Below are 23971 nucleotides of genomic sequence, written 5' to 3' on the forward strand. Positions count from 1 at the left end.
CCGCCATCGGCGCATGCGCACTGAAGGAACGGCCTGCTTGTGCTGCTTTTTCAGGGCCTGTGCCGTGACTGGCAGCTCCAGCCAATCATAGCACCAGAGCCCGCGAACCCGGAAGCAACGCTGCGAAATGTCGGCCCTGTCAGCAGTGTGCCAGTTCGGATCCAGGGCATCGGTCTAAAGTAAGTATTTTATGAGCTAGTATGCGACGCATACTAGCTCAGTATGCCATTGTCTTACAGGGTTTTTCTTTTTGGGGAGGTTTACAACCTCCTAAATCCCATGGAAAATATGTGGAGGGAGCTGAAAGTTTGAGTTAGTAAACATCAGCCTCGAAAACGTAATGACTTAGAGAGGATTTACAAAGAGTGGGACAAAACCCCTCCTGAGATGTATGCAAACCTGGCGGCCAACTACAAGAAATGTATTACCTCTGTGCTTGCCAACAAGGTTTTTGCCACCAAGTACAAAGGCAGGTTTTGCCAATGGGGTCAAATACTTTTTTCACTCATTAAAATGCAAATCAATTTATAACTTTTTTGAAATGGGTTTTTCTGGATTTTTTTGTTCAAATCAGCAAGGGATCAAATACTTTACCCTCAACTGTATCTATCTGAAAACTGATAATCCTAATGTTCTCAGTTCTTGAGACCCTAAAATACCTTGTACTGTCTACTTTCCAAAAGGTCCCAGTACTGCTGTCTGCTCACATAAATATATATAGTAAATGGTGTTGCGCTGTTAAAGGTAAATGATCAGACAAAAAGCAAAAAAGTGCTGAATGTCAACTAAGCAATATACATTAAAAAGGAATCCAACAGTGAAAACGTCAATAAAGTGCTAAAGGTAGCAGTGTGCATGTGACAAGTATACAAAAAAAAACAAAAAAACAAATGAAGTAACAGTGTTAAACGGTAAAACAAAGGAAAATCAGGTGCTGGATTCCCTCTCCAGCCAGGTGTAGCACATAAAAACTTGACTTCTTTTGTGCAAAGTGACTTGTCCTCTTCTCAGTATAGGATGGCCTCTTACCTTCCAGCAGTAATATATACATACACATAAAAAAAAATATATATATATATATATATATATATATATATATATATATACACATATACACACACACACATATATACACACACACATATATACACACACATTATATATATATATATATATATATATATATATATATATATATATACACATACACACACATATACACACACACACATATATACACTGGTACTGTATGCGTAATATATATATATATATATATATATATATATATATATATATATATATATATATATATATATATATATATACATATACATATATACACACACACATATACATACTGGAGATAGGAGTTCACAGTGCAGACTAATAACAGAGTGATGGCAAATAGCTGCTTCTTTAGAGCCGTAATAGACAAGGTGTCCCTCTCCAGATGGATATATATATTTTGATATATGCCTGCCTGTCCCAACGTGCATCGCCGCGTTCATCCCCTGATGAAGGCATGTGGCGATGCGCGTTTGGACAGACAGGCACCAGAAGTGACGTCAGCGTACAAGCTTGCCGCTCGTGGTGTATTGATTTTGATATGTATAGGGATGTGAGTATTTTAGCTGTCTTGATAATAAAATATTGCATCTAAATACTACACTATCCAGAATCCCCCCCCCCTTCTTTCTTCCTCTATATTGTACATACATCTATCTTTCTACTGCTATATACATCTATCTTTCTACTGCTATATCTATCTTTCTACTGCTATATCTATCTTTCTATTGCTATATCTATCGCTATATCTATCTTTCTATTGCTATATCTATCTTTCTATTGCTATATCTATCTTTCTATTGCTATATCTATCTTTCTATTGCTATATCTATCTTTCTATTGCTATATCTATCTTTCTATTGCTATATCTATCTCATCTCAATATCTCATCCCATTGTTTTTAGCAGGTTAGTGGGCATAGGGGAGAATGGAGGGGGTGGGCTGTCATTTACCACTGTCTATAGTCACATGTGCTGCTCAGAAATGATAGGGAGGAAATGCTCAAGATAGAAAATACACTGAAAACTGAGCACGTGCATTAGTTTCCAACGCTGCTCTGAAAAAAACCCAGTTGCAGTAGGGACATGGACAGGAGAAGGAGACAAACAGCCAAATCAACCAGGATTTTTGCAGAATTTAAAAAATGAATTCTATGGTGACTAAGAACAGCATTTATTAAGTTTTTAATGATGTGGGTTTATAGGTACTTTAAGGGTTTCAAAGGGGCATAGGGCATAAATTATGCAATTTCCTAACCTCTTATTTTTTGGAGGCTCTAGAGCACCAGGACAGTGGAAACACCCACATTTTGACCACATTTTAAAGAGTAAACACCAAGATTTTTGATTTTCTTTTATAAGAGGAATAGTGAGCCTTTTTGAGAATTCATTTTTTGCCACAAGTTTTTGTTCTCAGTTTTATAAGATATTTTCACACACACAAAAATGGACATACGTAGAGTTATACCCAAAAACACATTCTGCCACTCCGATCAAGTGTGGGGCTAGCACATTGCATCTTTATGCATCACAAAAATAAACCATTTGTACCGAAAACAGTGTACTGCAAGCCAAAAAAGCCTAGACTACATGGCTGCCCCCAGGAATGCCATGTTCACAGGGCAGGTTAAACAAAGGGGTGAACAAGAGAGTTCCTGTGGTTCCAATAGTGCCGATGTCTTTCAGAAATTTAGTCAGTGGGATATGCAGATGGGTCAGTTCAGATGGCAGGCAGAGACATGGTCAACAAACAAGCAAAGGATCGGTCCAGACAGCAGGCAGAAACATAGTCAATAAACAGGCTAGGATCAGCGCAGGCGGTAGGCTGAGGCAAAACTGCACTGGTGTGGAGGAGATCAGGAACACTGTTGCTGGCTGCACTGCCTGTGATGACAGCACTTATGTGTTGGAGATCAGGGACATGGTTGATAGCTGCACTGGCACGGCTAGTGAACATGAACATTGTTGCTGGCTGCGCTGGTCTGGTGATCGGGGACAAAGACTGTCTGGTCACACTGTCTGCATTTCGGTGTCTCGCACCTGCAGAGATCAGCGAGTGCAGCAGCTGTGTGTTTTCAGCAGCTGCATCCCAACAAAGCGCAATGCAACTACCTGTGCATACCCCATGTGGGTAAACACAGCCCTCACACAGGGTACGCATTGATACGCCCTGTGTGAAGGAGGCCTTATGGCAGAACTTGAATTTGTGTGGTGATGATCGAGGACACTGACTGGTCATACTATTAAGCCTAATTCACATGGGTTCTATCAATGCGTACCCCGTGCGAGGTCCAAGTCTACCTGCCCGCTATCTGCATCTCAGCTGGGGATAATTCAACCTCTCTAGCTGTCCTGGTTACCATGGTCGAGAGAGAAATTGGGTCACAAACAGGAGGTGAAGGTAAATCCTTGAATGAGAAGATCTATTCCAGTGACAACTTGGAGGATTTTCCCTAAGTTTGGACAGATTTACCCAGAAGTGAAGGGAAATCTTCCCAAAGGGGCACACACCAAAAAAAATTAAAAACTTTTATGATTAAATGATTTTCTTGACATGCATTAACCACTTCGACCAGCCTCGTTTTGGATTTTAGGCGTTTACATGTTTAAAACAGTTTTTTTTGCTAGAAAATTACTTAGAACCCCCAAACAATATATATAGTTTTTTTTTTTTTTTTAACACCCTAGAGAATAAAATGGTGGTCATTGCAATACTTTTTTCACACCGTATTTGCGCAGCGGTCTTACAAGCGCACTTTTTTTGGAAAAAATCACCTTTGAAAAAAAAAAAAGACAGTAAAGTTAACCCAATTTTTTTTATATTATGAACGATAATGTTACACTAAGTAAATTGATACCCAACATGTCACGCTTCAGAATTGCGCCCGCTAGTGGAATGGCGTCAAACTTTTACCCTCAAAAATCTCCATAGGCGACGTATAAAAAAATTCTACAGGTTGCATGTTTTTGCGTTACAGAGGAGGTCTAGGGCTAGAATTATTGTTCTCGCTCCAACGATCGTGGCAATACCTCACATGTGTGGTTTGACCACCGTTTTCATATGCGGGCGCTACTTACGTATGCGTTCGCTTCTGCGCACAAGCTCGTCGGGATGGGGCATTTAAAAAAATTTTTTTTTTTCCTTATTTTGATTTTATTTTTACACTTTTTTAAAAAAAAAAAAATATTTGGGTCACTTTTATTCCTATTACAAGGAATGTAAACATTCCTTGTAATAGAAAAAAGCATGACAGGTCCTCCTAAATATGAGATCTGGGGTCAAAAAGTCCTCAGATCTCATATTTGGACTTAAATGCAATTAAAAAAAAAAAAAAAAAAAAAAAAGTCATTTGAAAAAATGACATTGAAAAAACATGGCTTTAAGAGGTATGGGCGGAAGTGACGTTTCGACGTCGCTTCCGCCCTGCAGTGTCATGGAGACGAGTGGGGGCCATCTTCCCCTCGTCTCCATGCACAGCTAGGGAACAGACGCGATCGCCTCCACCACTGGCTCCGGTAAGTGGCGGAGGGCACCGGATCGCGGCGGGAGGGGGCCCTCTCCCGCCACCGATAAAAGTGAATCCGCCACAGAGACCACTTTTATCTTGTAGCCGGCCAAAAACGGGGATACCGGGGTTATGGCAACTAGCTGTTGCCATAACAACGATATCCATCCTCAAAAAAGGGACGTACATAGGCGTGTGGCGGTCGGCAAGTGGTTAAGGGACACAGGATGAAGTATTTAGGTACACTGGGTTATGCTGCTGCCTTCAGGAGAATTGACACTAGCAAAAAGCTACAACAGCAGCCCATTATCACCCTGCCAATCCCAGCCTGCCTTCATTTTGTAACAAGCAATAGTAATGGTAGCTATGAAGACAGCACATGGAACTTTTTCCCTTAATGTACAGCAAGAAAACGATTTTACAGGAAGACAAAAATCCTATTTTCTGAAATCATATACTAAAAAGGGGCGCAGGATGAAATTGGAATCGCCAAATGCAGGTTAACTAAGGTGTGGGCAACAGAGCAACAAAAGTCTATTAAGCCCAAAATATCAAACAGTTTAACAGACCCTTCTGAAGAACCTTATGACTGAAGCCAGCATCACATCAGAACTGAATGGCCACTTAAAACGTAAGTGCCAACAAAAGACCAGGCGGCGGTCTGGCACATCTGGTAAACCGATAATCGGCTGAAAAGACCAAAAAGCATTAACTGATCAGGTAGAGAGTACTTTGAAAGGAAGAGGTGGAACATAGCCCTTGTGGTCAGTCTTTGACAAGGAGTCCTAAAATCTGTCAATAGTGGAACAAGCAGCAAAATTGTCCCTTACAGGGACCTTTAGGAATGATAAAAACATTTAACTGTGAAAAGGAGCTGTAGCCAAAAGGAAAACTCAAACTGTGTGTACCACAGCCAGATAGAAAGCAGGACAAGAGATGGTGGAACAATGCCCTGGTTAAAGTGGTTATAAACCCCCCAAAAATAAAACAAAAACCCTGTAAGACAAAAGGCAAAAAAAAACCAACAAAAAACAAAATACAAACAAAAACCCACGTTTGACACAAAAGGTGAAAACCAGATTTTTTAGCTATGGTTAAGAAAAAGGATACACATCTTTCATTTGCTCGATAGTTGGAGCTCGGATAATATCATTTATTCCAATAATATTTTCATGCTTGAAGCGCAACAAAATTTTGATCTCTCTCAGTGTTCTCTGGCAGTATGTTTGATGTTCAAAAGGGCTGATTTTCTTGATAGCAACTCGAACTTTGTTCACGTTGTCATATGCAGAACTAGAAAGAAAAAAAAAAAAGGGAACGATTGAATTTGTTAGGTTTTAATTCTAAATTACTGAAGATAACATTAAAAAACGGTCACCTACCATTGTATACATTAAGGCAAAGAGCATGGAGCAAAGGAAGTTAACTACTGCAACCAGAATCCATCTTTATGCCAGTTCAAATTTCACTGGCTGCTTTGGGGTATTAGGCCCCTTTCACACGAGGCGGGCTCCGTTTCTACGGAGCCCGCCTCTGTCCGCCGGCTCAGCGGGAGATCTGTCCGTTGATCTCCGCTGAGCCGGCGGATGACAGGTCCCTCTCTGCTCACTGAGCGGGGAGGGGCTTGTCAGGCGCCGCTGCCGCCTATGGAGGGATCGGACGAAAACGGACAGCGTGTCCGTTTTCGTCAGATCTCACCCGATCCGATAGCGACGGATCTGGACGTAGAGCCATACGTCTGCTTTTAGCGGATCGGACGGGGTCGGATGTCAGCGGACATGTCTCCGCTGACATCCGACGCTCCATAGGCTAACATGGATCGCCCGTTCAGGTCCGCCGTCAAAACTGACAGGCGGACCTGAACGGTCTGATCGTGTGAAAGGGGCCTTACACTTAACAGAACCTTATTGGTCATGGCTCTTTACACTTCGATGACTACTACAAATTTGTATTCTTTAACCATCTTTTTAAAAACCATATTTAAAAACAAACAAACCCAAGTTGAACCTTTAAATATATAAAATAGACAAAAAAGTAAAAAAAAGTGGTATCATTTTGCCATTTGCTTTGGTTTCAGTTTTCTGTTTCTGTCTGCGCCGAGCAGACTGCCTTCTTGCCGACTTGAAGTGTCAAAACCCCACTAATTGTTCATTGTGTTCCTATTCAGACAACATACCAAAAAAAAAAAAAAAATACCAGCTTCTAAACCTTTAGGAGTAATTCACACCAGTCATTGAATTACAATACAGTGCCTGGTGTGGACGGGCGGGAGATCGCGTTGCACCCTACAGACATTGCATTAAATTCAACAGTGGGCCACAAGGTGCGAGGTGGTGAATTGCCTTGCACTGCTCTGGACCACTGCGCACACCATTCACACACCACCGCAATGCAGTAGTGTAAACCGGGCACACAGGAGACAAGGCATTGCCATACAGTGGGACGGCACTGAATAGCTTCCTGCTGTGGCATGAATGAACCCTTAATTTTTTGTCAAATCAAGAGTGTTCAAATCCAGTACAAATCATACATACAATACACCTCCACAGGCTGGTTATGAAACACAGCTTATGTCACACATCACCCACTCTTCGAACCACTTGAAGACAAAGCCCTTTGACACTTTGTTTACATGAAAAACATTTTTTTTTTTTTTTTTTTGCAAGAAAACTACTTTGAACCCCCAAACATTTTTTTTTTTCTTAAAGCAAAGGCCCTACAGATTAAAATGGTGGGTGTTGCATTTTTTTTTTTTTCCCCACACAGTATTTGCGCAGCGATTTTTGGGAAAAAAAAAAAACACTAATTTTAATGCACTGAAACACTATATTGCCCAAATGTTTGATGAAATAAAAAAGATCTTAGGCCGAGTACATGGATACCAAACTCGACATGCTTTAAAATTGCGCACAAACATGCAGCGGCGACAAACTATATACATTTTTAAAAGCCTTTAAAAGCCTTTACAGGTTACCACTTTAAATTTACAGAGGTGGTCTACTGCTAAAATTACTGCCCTTGATCTGACCTTTACGGTGATACCTAACATGCATGGTGCAATTGCTGTTTACATACGACGCCAGACCGACTATTGTGTTTGCCTTTGCGTGAGAGCAGGGGCGCTTTCTACAGACACATCTTTTGGGGGCTCGTTGGGTAGGGGTACTGGGGAGGATATACGGAAAATGCCTCTCATGCAGCCCGCTTACTGCATTTGGATTGGGAAGGTGAGGTGGAGCACCGTCTGGAAACAGAAGGGCTCTGACGATCTCTTCCTGGAATTTAAGGATCCAGTCCGTCCTGAAGCTTTGTATAGCACATGAGCGTTCAGCAAAGTCAATTAAAATATACAGACACTTTTTAGTACCAGCATCTGGCCTTACGGGCAACTAGGTACGGCGCTAACAACTGGTCGTTGAGGTCCACCCCTCCCATATTTTGGTTATAGTCGTGGACACAAAGGGGTTTCTCCACAACACCAGTCGCCATGGGAATTTGGACCGTCATGTCTGCGTGAAGGGAGGACAGAACGAAAACATTCTTATTATCCCTCCACTTCACAGCGAGCAAATTATTACACTTCAAGCAGGCTCTCTCCCCCAGCCTAAGATAGGAATCTACAAGCCTCTGGGGTAAGCCCCGGCGATTAGATCGCACGGTGCCACATGCACCAATCTGATGATCAAACAAGTGACTAAAAAGTGTCACGCTCGTGTAATAATTGTCCACATACAAATTGTACCCCTATACATCTTGACCCCGTATCTTGCTGGGAAGATACTGTTTGAAAGACAAGCGGACAGAAAATTTAATCAGGGACTCATCAATGCAGACAACTTGATCGGGAGTAAACAAGGCTGCAAAACATTGGTTGAAGTGGTTTACAAGGGGCCGAATTTTGTAGAGCCGATCGGTCATCAACCCTGTCCTCAGGGCCCACTAACAGGCCAGGTTTGCAAGAAAACTGAAATACATCACAGGTGTTATCATTTGGTTCTCAGTGATTGCAGAATTCTAGTCTGAATCTGCCTAAGGCAATGCATAAAACCTGGCCTGTTAGTGGGCCCTGAGGACAGGGTTGATGACCACTGGCATACAGGGTCTCCACGAGGACGACAGAGTTCATTGTCAAAGTGCATGAACCGCAAGATCTGCCGGTATCGTGCCCTGGTCAAGGAGGCGGAGAACATGGGCGTATAGTAAACTGGGTCAGTGGACCAATATGACCACAACTCACTCTTTTTAGTTAAGCCCATGAGGAGGGATAGGCCCAGAAAGGTCTTAAATTCAGAAACCGTAATTGGTTTTCAATCTCTGGCAAGGGAGGACAACTGGGGATTAGCAGGGCCCTCTGATTTCTACTGTATCAAAGTGTATTGTATTTGTACTGTCTACCCTCAAGTTGTAAAAGCGCTACGTAAACCCTGTATAATAATAATAATAATAATAATAAAATAATAATAATAATAATAATAATAAGCGATGAATTGACCAGCATACAAATTACTTTGGTCCACAATAGATCTATAGAGAAGATTGTAGAGAGGGAGACATAGCTCTCTCAAGGGGATAATGGGATTTTGAAGGGAGAAAATGTATTTATTTGAACGTGAACAACACCGACAATGGTTAATATAAAATATATAAATTTTATTGAAGAGAAAAAAAAAAAAAAAAAAAAAAAAAAAAAAAAGCACACAGATAAAAGACAATACAGTCAAAATACATATTGTGACCTTAAATTATAGCTTGGTGTATGAAATAAATTTACGTAGGTATGCAGGAGCAGCCAACATGTTTCGCTTATCGCTTCATCAGGGCACTACATGCATTACTGATTTCATCTAGATTACATAGAATACGAAACATACCATTAGTATAGTGAAACATATACTATCAATTCAAGGCCAACAAGATTATTCAGATAAATTACACTTGTATAGAAGGAATGTTACAAATGCTCACCTGGTCTAATAAAAGAAAGCGAACCACTAAACCGCACCACTGCACAGCCATTCACCCATTAAAAGACCACTTGGGGCCGATTTCCCGTGGATGTCAGGTCCAGTCGGGTTAAGCCGGTAGGGAAATTGGACCGTGTTTAAATTGCTGAGAAAGATGATGGTCTGACAGTTTCAAAACAAATTTATGCAAGTAAAAACTTATATAATAAAGAACTACAGAAATGATCATAAGATTGACATGTGTAAACAGTATATTATTGGCATCTGTATAAACAGCAGCATATAGTGCAACATGCCATAAAGGGATTCTAATAAGAATTTTACAAATACCATCTTAAGTTTATCAATAATAGATGTCTTAATTTTGTATATATTATTCTTATTTAATATCTTAAGTTTGTAAGTAATTATTTTAATTTTGATTAAATGATTACATAAATGTAATCAATATAATTACATTTGTTTAATTAACCACTATCAGATAGATATGAAGTAAATAAGGTATAGAATGTCCACTCAACTTGCTAGGGCTGGCTGCTTACAGGTAAAAAGAGGACAGGTCGATTGATTAATTCATAGACCATTCAAGCAGTGCAGGTGAAACACCAAACACAACACTGGATGGCAATGGCCGCCCAGCTGGCAAACGGACAGCAATAGAGAAGACCCACAGTTAGGAGACGACCCCTTACCTTGTAGATGATATAGAGTATATCCTGTGGAGGTAGTTAGGCAGCGATGTGGAAGTTGCCACAATGCTCTGACATCAAGATACGTGTGTCGGCAAGAAGCCCACGCCGCCATCTTAAGTATACACGGTCCCACCGGAAGTGAAGGGTCGAGTACGACCCCTGACATCACTTCCGGTCTGGGCGTCCCTGCAGGTGAGCATGCGCACCAGCGCCATCAATCACACACTGAGGCGTGGGTGAGATGTGAGGGCGGAAGGGGAAGCTCTGTCCTTATGTGCAGGGACTATCGAATTTCCCTACCAATGGCAGATTGTTTCAAGGTGGCCAACCTTGGGACAGTCTGCCATTGGTAGGGAAATTCGGTGTGACCTCATTTGGGACCGGTTCGTGTGCGCACCTGCAGAGACGCTCAGAACGGAAGTGATGTCAGAGGTCGTACTCGACCCTTCACTTCCGGTGGGACCATGTATACTTTAGATGACGGAGTCGGCTTTTTGCCGACACGCGCATCTTGATGTCAAAGCGTTGTGGCAACTTCCACACCGCTGCCCAACTACCTCCACAGGATATACTCCATCTATATCATCTAGGGGTCGTCTCCCGACTGTGGGTCTTCTCTATTGCTGTCCGTTTGCCGGATGGGTGGCCATTGCCATCGAGTGTTGTGTTTGGTGTTTCACCTGCACTGCTTGAATGGTCTATGTATTTATCGACCTGTCCTCTTTTTACCTGTAAGCAGCCAGCCTTAGCAAGTTGAGTGGACACTCTATACCTTATTTACTTCATATCTGATAGTGGTTAATCAAATTATATTGATTAAATAAATTTAATCATGACAAATAATAATATATATTAAATTAAGATATTACTTACAAACTTAATTTTGTATATATTATTCTTATATAATATCTTAAGACACCTATTATTTATAAACTTAAGATGGCATTTGTAAAATTCTTATTAGAATCCCTTTATGGGATGTTGCACCAAGCACTATATGCTGCTGTTTATACAGATGCCAAAAATATACATGGTGTTTACACATATGTCAATCTTATGATCATTTCTGAAGTTAATTATAGAAGTTTTTACTTACATAAAATTTGTCTTTAAACTGTCAGACCATCATCTTTCTCAGCAATTCAAACACGGTCCAATTTCCCTACCAGCTTAACCCGACTGGACCTGACACCTTAGTGGTTCACTTTCTTTTATTAGACCAAGTGTGCATTTGTAACATTCCTTCTATACAAGTGTAATTTTTCTGAATAATCTTGTTGAAGTTTTGAATTGACGACAGGATATGTATCACTATACAAATGGTATGTTTCATATTCTATGTAATCTAGATGAAATCAGTAATGCATGTAGTGCCCTGATGAAGCGATAAGCGAAACATGTTAGGTGCTCCTGCATACCTACGTAAATTGATTTCATACACCAAGCTGTAATTTAAGGTCACAATATGTATTTTGACCGTATTGTCTTATCTGTTTTTTTCAATAAAATATATATTTTATATTAACCATTGTCGGTGTTGCTCACGTTCAAATAGATACATTTTATCTCTTCAAAATCCCATTATCCCCTTGAGAGAGCTATGTCTCCCTCTACAATCTTATTATAACTAGGGGCTGGGAGTAATGTTCTGTTTCTGGAAACTGTTAACTGTATATGTATATGTATATAATAGATCTATAGAGATCTTCGTGAAAAACCGCGAATAAAATTCAAGTGACGTAAAATCAACTGTTTCCACCTGAATTCTGGGTTGGCCAGTGAATGGGGGAAGTACGGGTGCTGCAAAAGTGGTGGGCTCCCAATTAGGATTGGTAAATTCTGCAGGAAGGACACTATGGGCATGACGGGCCTGTCTTTGTCTTCTTGGTGGCAGCGGGCACTACTTGTGCTTGCTACCTCGACAGCTTGAACTGCACTTAAGGGACTCGTGCTGGATCTACGACCAGGGTGTACTAGGCCGCTGGTGCTTGCCAGTTCACCAGAAGGATGAGCGGCACTAGTACTTCTCTGCTCCATACGAGAGGCCTGCGGTTCTTGCACCTCAACAGCAGCAGCAGATCAGGGTCTGGTACGTCTGACCTTGGCAGGGACCACAACTCCGTCGTCAGAGCCATCTGTCACGGAGCCACTGTGGTCTACAGGATCGTATTCCGAGCCTGAATCTGACAGATGAGCGACTTCCTCTTCACCATCTGTCATGCTCAGAAACGTGTAGGCCTCTTCACTAGTTTACCTTCGATTTGCCATTTTGGGCTCTAAATTTACTGGTACACTAGTGAGACTCACAGGGAAAAAGAGCTCCTAGGCTGTCAGCAACTGTATTGAATGCTACCAAAAAAAAACTGCTAGCGATCGCAGGGATCAGGCCTGACTCTGCGAAAGCTGCAGTTATGTGTTTAGTGCTTTGTAAGTGAGTGATCGATCGATACTGCACTTGGGTGGGCTGGGCGGAAGGGCAAAATGCAGGTGCTAGCAGGTATCTGGACTGATCCCGCTGACACTGCGTTTTTGGGAAACCTAAACTGCTGGGGACGCTAGTATAGATCTGATATCGATCCGTTCAGACACTATAGCACTAAGGGAGGCGTATGCTGCGTGCAAGGGTGTTATATTAGTGCCAGTAGCGCTGACGCTGCCTGGGGCGACGCAGACCCTAACTGACCCTAAAACATAACTAATACCTGCCGGGCGATCAGGGGGTTAAACCTTTATTGGGTAACGGCGGGGGTCCTGACGCTATAAAACTAACCAGCGTCACCCATAACACTTACATTGATCACTGGTGACAAGGGGTGAAAGGGTTAACTAGGGGGCAATCAGGGGGTTAAAACAGTTAGTATATGGGGGTGCCCCACACTATAAAAACCTGACGGTGAACCTAAAATAACTAACAGGCTAACTAGCGTCACTAATGCGGCAATCAGAAAAAAGATCGCTTAGTGACACTGGCGACAGGGGGTGAAAGAGTTAACTGGGGGGCGATCAAGGGGTTAAACCTTTATTAGGGGGGTACCCTAGAACTAAAGGGGCCTATCACTAACTGCCTTAACACTTAAGTCACAAAATGACACCAATGCAGTGATCAGTAAAAAAATGAAAACTGCTATTGGTGTCACTGTGACAGGGGGGGGTGATTTATGTGTCTACGTGTACTGGTGTTAGTGTGCTGTTGGTGTAACTCACTCTGATGTCTTCTCTCCATGGGCGCTGGAACGAAAAGGCTTTACGAGGAGAGATGACATCACTTTCTCTGCTTCTGTTTACAGTTTCAGAAGCAGAGGAAGCTTCTCATTCATCAGGAGGATCATGACGGATCGCTCCTAGAACGATGCCGACCACCTCGGGCACTGGTCTTTTTGACCCCCAGATCTTATATTTAAGAGGTTCTGTCATTCTTTTTTTCTATTACAAGGGATGTTTACATTCCTTGTAATAGGAATAAAAAGTGACAATTTTATTTATTTTTTTAAAAACAAACAGTGTAAAAATAAAAAGGTAAAATAAATTTTTTTAAAAAGCGCTCGCGTGCAGAAGTGAACGCATACGTGAGAAGCGCCCGCATATGAAAACAGTGTTTAAACCACACATGTGAGGTATCGCTGCGATCCACAGAGCGAGAGCAATAATTCTAGCCCTAGACCTCCTCTAACTCACAACATGCAACCTGTAGAATTTTTTAAACGTCACCTATGGAGATTAAGGGTAAAAGTTTGTCGCCATTCCAGGACTCCGGCGCAATTTTGAAGCGTGACATGTTGGGTATCAATTTACTCAGAGTAACATTGTCTTTCACAATATAAAAAAATTGGGCTAACTTTACTGTTGTCTTATTTTTTAATCCAAAAAAAAAGTGTATTTTTTCCAAACACCTCTAGGGTGTTAGGGAAAAAAAAAAAAAAAAAAAAAAAAAAAGTATAATATTTAGGGGTTCTAAGTAATTTTCTAACAAAAAAAAACAAAAAAAAACCTGTTTTTAACTTGTAAACAAATCTCAGAAAGAGGCTTGGCCCTTAAGTGGTTAAGAACGTTTGTTTTATTTTCTAATTGTTGGTGGGGTCAAATCAACGTTCTTCTCTACCACAGTGATGGGAAAATTTGAATGAGCAGAACAGAAAATTCTTGGTCAAAGGAATGTATGTATATAATTTATGTATGTGGTTTTTGTTTAGAAATTACATTCATTTTAAAACAATGTTAAACGCAAGTGAAATTTTCAAATGACATTCTTTCGTTCAGCGAATGTACAAAGATTTTTCGTATGAATATTCTTGTCCGATAATCGATACGTGTATGGCCAGCATGGAGCTCGGTTCACACCTATGCAGTTTGATTTTGATCCATTTCTACACTGCTTTACATGTGCGATTTTGCTGCAATTTGCGTCTTACATTTTTTAGGCTTTTTTTGGCCAATTTGTGGTTGGGCAGATTTAAAAAAATGCAAATTGCTGCAAAAAACACACTGCATGCTTTTCTGCAGCTTCTCCATTGAAGTCTATTGAACCAAAAAAAGCATTTTTTTTTTCATTGAAAAAGTCCTTGGCCCTTTCCAAATACATAGAACGTGTCCCATAGTTTCTGCAAAAAGCACCAAAAAACGCATAGGTGTGAACTGGGCCTAAGACGTTTAGTAGCAGCAGCATGCTTTTTTTGTATCACCTGTCATATTGGGGTTAAAAAAAAAAAAAAAAAAACTTAAATTTGGAGGGGGGGGGGGGAGGGGGGGGCGGCGAATTGGGTGACTGGGAGCAGGACCTGCAACATGTTTCAAAAGGTGAGCTTAGCCTTTAACCACTTTCTGCCCGCCGTATTCAGAATGATGGCCGGGAAGTGGTTCTGTTATCCTGACTGGGCATCATATGACGTCCAGCAGGATAACATGCCAGCACTCACCCGTGAGGGCGTGCAGCGTAGAGTGTCAGTCTGACACCCCCCATCTCCGATCGTGATAAGAAGCCTCTGTCAGAGGCTTCTTACCACGTGATCAGCTGTGACCAATCACAGCTGATCAGAGTGAACCAGGAAGTGAACCAGAGGAACATTGATCATCAGCACAGCCCCCTCAGATGTGCAAATAAGCTACCAATCAGTGCCCAGCATTCCCCCAATAAAAAAAGCCTTCAAGCGCCCACCACAGTGCCAATCAGAGCCCAGCAGTAACACCTGTCAGTGCCACCTCATCAGTGCCCAATTCTACTCATCAGTGCCACCTCATCAGTGAAGGGGGAAAACAAAATTTTATGACAAACTAAAATTTATTTTTCAAAAATTCTGGTCTTTGGTTTATCAAACACCAGAGATGATCGGATACCACCAAAAGAAAGCTCTATTTGTGGGAAGAAAATGATAAATATTGTTTGGGTACAGTGTAACATGACCGCGAAATTGTCAAAGTGTGACAGTGCTGAAAGATGAAAATTGTCCTGGGCAGGAAGGGGCGAAAGTGCCTGGTATTAAGTGGGTAAACGTTTGAAAAACATTTCCAAAACAATATATAGTTAGGAAAAAAAAAAAATAAAATAATTTTAGTGTACACAAAAAAATATATAAGACCCCTTTCACATCGAGGGCGTTTTGCAGGCTTTCACACCGGAGCGCTGCGCTGGCAGGACGTCAGGAAAAGTCCTGCCAGCAGCTTCATTGGAGCGGTGTGTTTACCGCTCCTCTACCGCTGCTCCCCATTGAAATCAATGCGGCAGCGCTGGGATACCGCCGGCAAAACGCCGCTATTGCGGCCGGTTTTAACCCTTTCTCGGCCACTAGCAGGGGGCAAAAGCTCCCCGCTAGCGGAAGAAATGTGCCGCTAATCAGACGGTAAAACGCCGCTAAAAATAGCAACGTTTTACCACCGACGCTATGGGCGGCCCGGTGTGAAAGGGCTCTGAGAGATTACATTGTTTTGGAAAAAAATAGCTAACAAGTTTGGTCTCAGAATTACGTGCACCTGCAAAAATGCAAACAAAACTCAAAATGTTATATTGACGAAGCTTAATAAACCTCTACAACAGCTTGACAAACCCCATGCACCAGGTCGCCAAGAAGTTTTGTCCTGGTGCTTGGGGTGCCACCCATATTCTCCCCAGACGACACACGATCGCCGGTGACACTCTTCTCCCATTCTAGTAGATTGGGAAGTGACGCCGCACGGTCCCCAGCCATCAAAGCATGTAAATGCAGGGTGGATAAAAATCTATGATGATTTTTATATATAAAACAAAAAAAGAAGTTGGATTTAAAATCAGATTTTGGATTTAAAATCAGATTTTTTTTTTTTTTATGAAAATTTTTTTTTTAATAAAATGCTTTTGGAGTAAAAATCTATCTAAAGATAATGCATCTTAAATAGAAAATGAATTTAGTTTATTCAGCATGAAATAGAGCTTAGTTATGTACCAGGTGGCTGCATATTCTGCAATAATTACATGTTTGGTAAACTCATTCATTGAATCCAAGCTCTGCAAGCTGAGATAACATGCACTGCATTGATGCATTCACACAATTTCCCAGTAACAAGATGAAAGTTCAGGAATATTCCTTTATCCTATTGTTTTACAAATTTACACTACAAACTGTACAATTGTATCGCAAACAAAAAACAAAGTGAGGTGGTACTTTGGGTGTGGCTCGGTGGGGTTGAAATAAAAATCCATACCATATTAAAAATGTAGGGGGAAAAAAAAAAAAAAAAAAAAAAAAAAACACTTTATTCACCATCCATGGCTGGAAACCTTAAAAACAATTTACAATTTGACAGACTACAGTTTTACTGTTTCTTTTGGTTCAGAGTGTGCAGATCCTGGTAGAGAATTTCGGAAATATGGACTACGTGTTTCACGGGTGACCCCGCTTCATCAGGGCCTTTAAAACAGCACCAAAAATATATGTATAAGTATTACAATATTAAACAGTGAAGAAATACAGTACCAACAACATTTACAGAATACTCTTTAGTGAGCAACAACATTGCAAATACAGTATATGAGAAATAATTTTATATGTTATAAAAGTAACGTAATATTATAGGGCATTCTGTAAACGCTGTTGGTACTGTATTTCTTAACCACTCTTTAATAGAGTAATAGCTGGGTGCCTGTCAAAACAGGGTACCATACACCCCCCCCCCCCCCCCCCAAAAAAAAATTACATTCCAAATGTGGCATGTCAGGGGGTCACCAGCACTTGGAAGTTCCATTTTTGGGTGGAACTTGGCATTAAAATCCACACCCCTGAAAAAAACTCTTAAGATAATCTGAAAATTCACAAGTTTATTTTTAGCCTTCATCTGACAGAACTAAGGCATTGGAATTCAGATATGTTAATTATAGTGCAGTAAATACTACAGTACTCTGAATAATAGAAATTAACTTGTCGTTTGGGATAAAGATTACTTGAAACTGCAAAGTGTAAATTAACCGCTGCTTACAACTAGTAGAAATTCAGACTTTGATTACCAGATTCATGGTGATTATAACTATATGTACTTACTGTACATACATTTGATCTTTATTTGAAGTATGTGCATAGCTAACTTTAACATAGAAATATTATTTTGCAAAGTCTAAATTTAAAAACTGGAAAAGTCACATACATAACACCACTATAAAACAGACTTCGAAAAAAAAAAAAAAGAAAGAAAATAAATAATTTTTGCAATTGCCCTAAAGACACAGGAGTCAGTTATTCAGAAAAATTATGTCATCCAAAAGCAGTCCAATTTAGGGGTGGGCAAAGAGACAAAAAACACTAAAGCAGCACACAAAACAATAGAACTGAGGGCAGTCTGTAGCACAACGTACTGCCCGAAGTACCTTATGGCCCATGCAGGCATCAGAAGAAGCGTGAACACCCACCAACTTAGGAAATGTTTGAATAGAAGACCAGGGGGCAGCTATGCAAATCTCACAAACCATTGCCTGTCAAAAAGTCCAAGATGAACTCACAGGTCTAGCAGAGGGAGCTTTAACAGTGTAGGGTGGAACCTGAACCACGAGACTAGGGGTCTTCAAATTTTTGAAATTTTTTTGTTTCCCCTTCTGAGGCTCCGTGACACAATCGCTGGGAGACCCACCGGGCCCGCTGGCACGCGCGCCTGCTATCCCTGGCTCTTAAAGGGGACGTACAGGTAAGCCCATTTGCCCACCATCGCCATTGTGCCGACGTATATCGGCGGTTGGCAACTGGTTAGGTGTTTTTTGTTTTTTTTTCTTTTATTAACTGATCCCTCCGTTTAGCCCCTTAACCCTTAAATTTACTATAATCAGTCTTACTCCTTATTCTCCTTCTCCATTGAATTATTTTCCTGCTGATTATTTTTGTTCACTTGGATTTTTATAAAACTTTGTTTGCTCTGATTAATACTTTTACACCTTTAATATTTACGTTTTTCACACTGGGAAAAAGCACACAATTTAAAAAGGGAGGAAAAAAAAAAGGGGTATTGTATTTGTAAATACCTGTTCAATGCTTTGTAAACAAAAAAGTTGCGGTAGGTAGTGTAAATTAGTATATCGAGTACAATTTTTTACATACAAAGAAATCAAAATAAATATGTTCAGAATTTAATTTAATTTATTATGTGTAATAAAATGGAATGATACGGAAAAAAAATATTTAACACATGAAGAAAGGGAGATGCAAAATGGCATGGAAAGCCAGGAACCCTGCTGAAATCTTTCAGTAATTAGAAAGCAATCCTGCCCATCAGTGTAAATTATCATTTGGTTCAGTCTCAACTGATTTCTTATAAAAAGGTGTCTCATTACCAAGGTGTCACACAAGAATCATCTCATGATGAGTAAAAGCAAATAGCTCTCTCAAGACCTTTGCCACCTTATTGTTGCAAAACATACTGATGGCATTGGTTACAGAAGAATTTCTAAACTTCTGAATGTTCCAGTGAGCACTGTGGGGGCCATAATTCAGAAGTGGAAATCATTTCACCATAAACCGGCCACGACCAGGTGCTCCTCACAAGATTTCTGACAGGAGGAGTGAGAATTATCAGAAGAGTTGTCCAAACGCCAACGACACCACTTGTGTAAAGCTTCAGAAAGACCTAGAATTAGGTACAATTGTTTCAAAGAAAACAATGCACTCAACCGCCATGACCTGTATGCATGCTCACTACGCAAGACTTAATTGCTGAAGAAAAAGCATGCTGAAGCTCATTTAGACAAGCCTGTGAAATACTGAGAATATAGTCTGGTCAGATGAGACCAAAATTGAACTCTTTGGATGCCATAATACACACCATGTTTGGAGGTCAAATGGCACTGCACATCACCCCAAAAACACCCCCATACCAACAGTGAAGTTTGGAGGTTGGATCGTGGTGTGGGGATCTTTTTCAGCATACAGTACTGCCTATGAAACTGCATATCATTGAAGGAAAGATGAATGAAAAAAATGTACCAAGACATGCCTGATAAGTCTACTGCAATCTACCAAGATGAAGAAGATAATCAAGGGTGAACATTTCAGCATGACAATGATCCCAAACACAAAGCCAAGGAAACTCTCAACTGGTTTCAAAGAAAGAAAATAAAGCTGCTAGAATGACCCACCCAATCACCTGACTTGAATGCAATAGAAAATCTACAGAAAGAACAATCCGAGTTCATAGAGGACCACAGAACCCTCCAAGATTTGAAGACTGTAGAAGAATGGACCAAAAAAGAAAAAAAAAAAAAAATCACACCCGAGCAATGCATGCGACTCATTTCTCCATACAGGAGGAGTCTTGAAGCCGTCATTACCAACAAAGGATTTTGTACAAAGTATTAAATACATTTCAGTTAGCGTGTTCAATACTTTTTCCCTGTGTCATTCCATTTTATTACACAACTTCATTTCTAAAAACGTATTTGTTTTGGTTTCATTGTATGTATGGATTGCATGGGTTGTTACTGACGGGTAGTGAAAATTTCAGGTCAATAGCACCTTTATGGCTCGTACACACAATCCGAAAATCGGACGACAGAACGTTCTTTTCTTGCATGCTAGTCGCATATCGAAAATGGAGGTTGCTAAAGTGACGAAAATTCCCGTACAACAGAATAAAATTTAAAAATCTGTGATGTCATGTGTTGTGGTGTATTTCTATTGTATTTTCGGACGACAGCTGTACTGATTAAACGAAAAACCTACATACGATCTGGTATCGTATGAGAAAAAATTGCATTTGTCTGATCAGATAATGTTGAATGAACTGTCGCGGTTGGCTCTTGAAAGCTCTGTACTAACGATCTGATTAACATACGATCGCTTCGAAAGTGGTATTTATCAGATTTTCGGATCGCGTGTACGGGCCATTTTAAATATCTTTACCTAGAAAAATGGTGATGTGTTCAACACTTATTTTACCTGACACACACACACGTGGGATATACAGCGTATTTTAAACTAGGAATTAGACATGAAGCTACATGGGGGGGGGGGGGGGGTGAATAAATCTTTTATATTAAAGTAGTACTAAAGGCTGAGACTTTTGCATAGATATATTTAAAATATAATGCACAATACTGGTGAAAAGTTAAAGTTATTAAAATAACGTAAAGTATTTGTAAACATTCATTTATTTATTTACTTGTCATACTTCCCCTCTCTGTACAAGGATTTTGCAGAGCAGACCCAATCGTCCTCTTCTGGGGTGGCCCACCTTTGCTTCTGGCTCCCCCTGCCTCCCAGAGTGCCCCTACAGCAAGCCTCAAAGTTCTCCTGCCCAAGAGTACATGTCGCATGAGGCATTGCTCCTCACACATACACTACTTAGGCACTTTACTGACATGTAGGAACTGTGTACTGAGCTGTATGTGCTGCACTGGGTTTCCCGATATGTAAACAAATATGTAATGTAGCCAACTAATCATGAACATAGTTGACAACTATTTTCATAATCCATTATGCAGATTAGTTGTTTCAGCACTAATATAATGATCACTGCTAGCAGTGTTTGCAGGACAGAAACCCGACAGGCTCGTTGTACTCAACTTCAGTATAAGCAGCCTGCCCATAGTTGGATCTAAATTTATGTAGTTCCTGTTGATGCTACCAAATTTCGATCAGTCTATGGCCGCCCTTAGCTGTTCCAACCTATTACTGTGGACTACAGAACACCTCCAATATGGAGAAAGGAGGGAGATGTTATGTACTCGATGGTGTTATGTAGTCCCTACGCTACGGAACATCTTTCAACTGCAGTGCTGTAATAGATTTACAGCAGTGGCAGTGAAAAGGATAGATAATGCAGAAAACTTGACTGGTAACCACTCAAAGTGGTCACTAGTCAAGTCTAAAGCTGCTCACAGATGGGCTCCCCCCCCCCCCCCCCCAATGAGAAAACAAATGGATTCCCGTCTACACAATTTAGCAGTGATGGTAACGCCTGAAAAGCGCCGTGTCACGGAACGTCCAACATTCTGCTTGAGTGCTTTCGTCAGTATATCACTTCTCCCAGTCTGGATACAGATATCAGAAATTCCAACCGCTCACAAGCACAAAACAAGGCGATACGTGTTTCACTGCTAACATGGACTGTTTATTTAGAATCAAAATTACAAGACTTTATATGCCGTTAGAGGAGGCTCCCCCCTCCTGCTCATATTAATCTAACAATACAACTGTAACCTAATTCAGAGATACTGGCCGACCCATCAGACTTTGACGAACTGCTTTTACAACCAGACCCACCAATACATGTAGTATCACTGTTGTATTCCCTACTACTGAACGAATATGCCCCTGACCTTCCAACATATACACAGAAATGGGAAGCGGAGCTGCAACACTCCATCTCCCCCACTGATTGGCAAAAAAGCTTTATCCTAACGCATAGGATTTCCCTGGCAACCAAGAACCAAGAAAAAGGGTTTAAATTATTAACGAGGTGGTACAGATGCCCAGTAGATATTAAAAAGTTTAACCCCTCTTTGACAGACGTGTGTTGGAGATGCCTGTCCTCTAGCGGGACAATGCTTCACATCTGGTGGGCTTGCCCTCCAATCTGGAAACTATGGCAAAAGGTCTTTGATCTTTACAGCAGGCTGATGGCGACATCAATCAAACCCACACCAGAGATAGCCCTATTATCTATACTCCCAGGCCCCCTCAAGTCGATTAAAAAAGATGTACTGCGCCACTTTCTGGCAGCAGTTAGGACAGTGATCCCCCGACATTGGAAAACGACAGATGTGCCTTCCTTGGGAGAATGGGTGGTTGAAGTGGACCAGATAAGAGATCTGGAGCGCCTGTTGGCGGAGGAAGTGGGAAAGGAGGAGCAGTTTACCGCCACCTGGACCTCATGGTCCATGTTTCGCTATTCTGATGAGTTTTCCCTTTGGGTCAGAGATACCCCACCCTTACCCGCCGATTAGCCATGCTGGAGTGCCTGGTGCCTCAGGTACCATCCCACACTTCTACTCACGTTCTTATTTCTGACTTTTTCTGTCTCCTCTTTGTTAAGTACTGAACCGAACACTCACATATATAGTTAAAGATCATATCTTTGGACTAGCTAAATGACTTGATTATCTAAAATAGGTGAATAAAAGACTTCTACAGCAGTCTAATTCGTTGAGAGGGAACCCTCAGATAACACCAACCCGCGAAACTACAAGGTTCATTATATGTTGGCCCCCACCCGTATATTATTCCTCTCTTAGAATAAAGATTTCAATATACAATATGATATACCAGTAGTTCACCGAAAGCTGTATGTTAAAATGATCACTCCTGTTTATACATGGGTAAAGTACACCTCACTATTCTATGTATACTATATGTGTTGCCAAACTGTAAAGAATGGTATTTTTCTGTTATATTCTTTGTGTTCTTACTTTTGAAAATAAACTAAGATTGAAAACAACTGTAACCTAATTAACATGAGCCAGTTTACTAAATCATTTACCCAGACTAGGTGACTATGTCTCCTAGCTCATTGACTATTCAATAAATAACCATAAACATCAACACAGGGTTAATTAGAACCAACAATGTGTGGAATACCCTTAGAACCTGTGGTAAGCCAGACTAGACTCATTTACATTAAACACATTATAGCAGACAGACAGGTAAGTGGAGTTGATATTAGCATCTCCTCACAGTATGTGTCCCAACAGTATGACTCAGTCACTATTGCCAATATGGCAAATACAGGGTCCCCAGAGTCTGTGTGTCCTGGGGGACAAGGACCCGAAGCCAAAGTAACAACACCTCAAGGGTACCCCAAATGCCAGGGCCCATAATCTGTAGGCAAGAGGCTCACATTCTGTCCTCTCCAAAAGCCTCTGTCTCGTCTAGGTCTGTCACACGCCGTTAACACCAACACCCCCTTTCCTTTCTCTGATCATAACCCCATCAGTTTCACTGTATCCTTGTCTCCAACTACCCATCCCTCCAAGCAGCAAAAGATTACTTGTAGGAACCTTTGCCACTGACCACCTATATGACATAATCTCTCTCTGTCTACAACAAGTCACTCATCACTGGATGCACTTGCTCCTCTAACCACACGCAGAATCAGGCCCCAACCGTTACAACCCTGGCAAACTGACAACACTAGAAAATGTCAAAATACACTGCCATGCTCTTGAATGACTGTGGCGTAAAACCAAATGCCTGCATGACTTCACCCTATATAAATCTGCCCTTCTAAAATACAATTCCTGCTCCATGCTGCCAAACAAGCCTACTTTGTCTCTTATTAATACTATGTCATCCAGTCCCCGT

At 41.0% G+C, this 23971-nt stretch overlaps 1 protein-coding gene across 1 annotated transcript in view; it reads right to left on the reverse strand.

The window, feature by feature from the left end:
- Positions 1 to 23971, reverse strand: part of MAPK1 (mitogen-activated protein kinase 1) — a 135339-nt gene that overhangs the window by 82316 nt on the left and 29052 nt on the right. Inside the window, exon 2 of the mRNA XM_073629022.1 lies at positions 5681 to 5863. Coding sequence (XP_073485123.1) covers positions 5681 to 5863 — 183 coding nt within the window. The remainder of the gene's footprint in view (positions 1 to 5680; positions 5864 to 23971) is intronic.

This window comes from Aquarana catesbeiana, linkage group LG01, assembly GCF_042186555.1.
Source record: "Aquarana catesbeiana isolate 2022-GZ linkage group LG01, ASM4218655v1, whole genome shotgun sequence".
Taxonomy (NCBI): domain Eukaryota; kingdom Metazoa; phylum Chordata; class Amphibia; order Anura; family Ranidae; genus Aquarana; species Aquarana catesbeiana.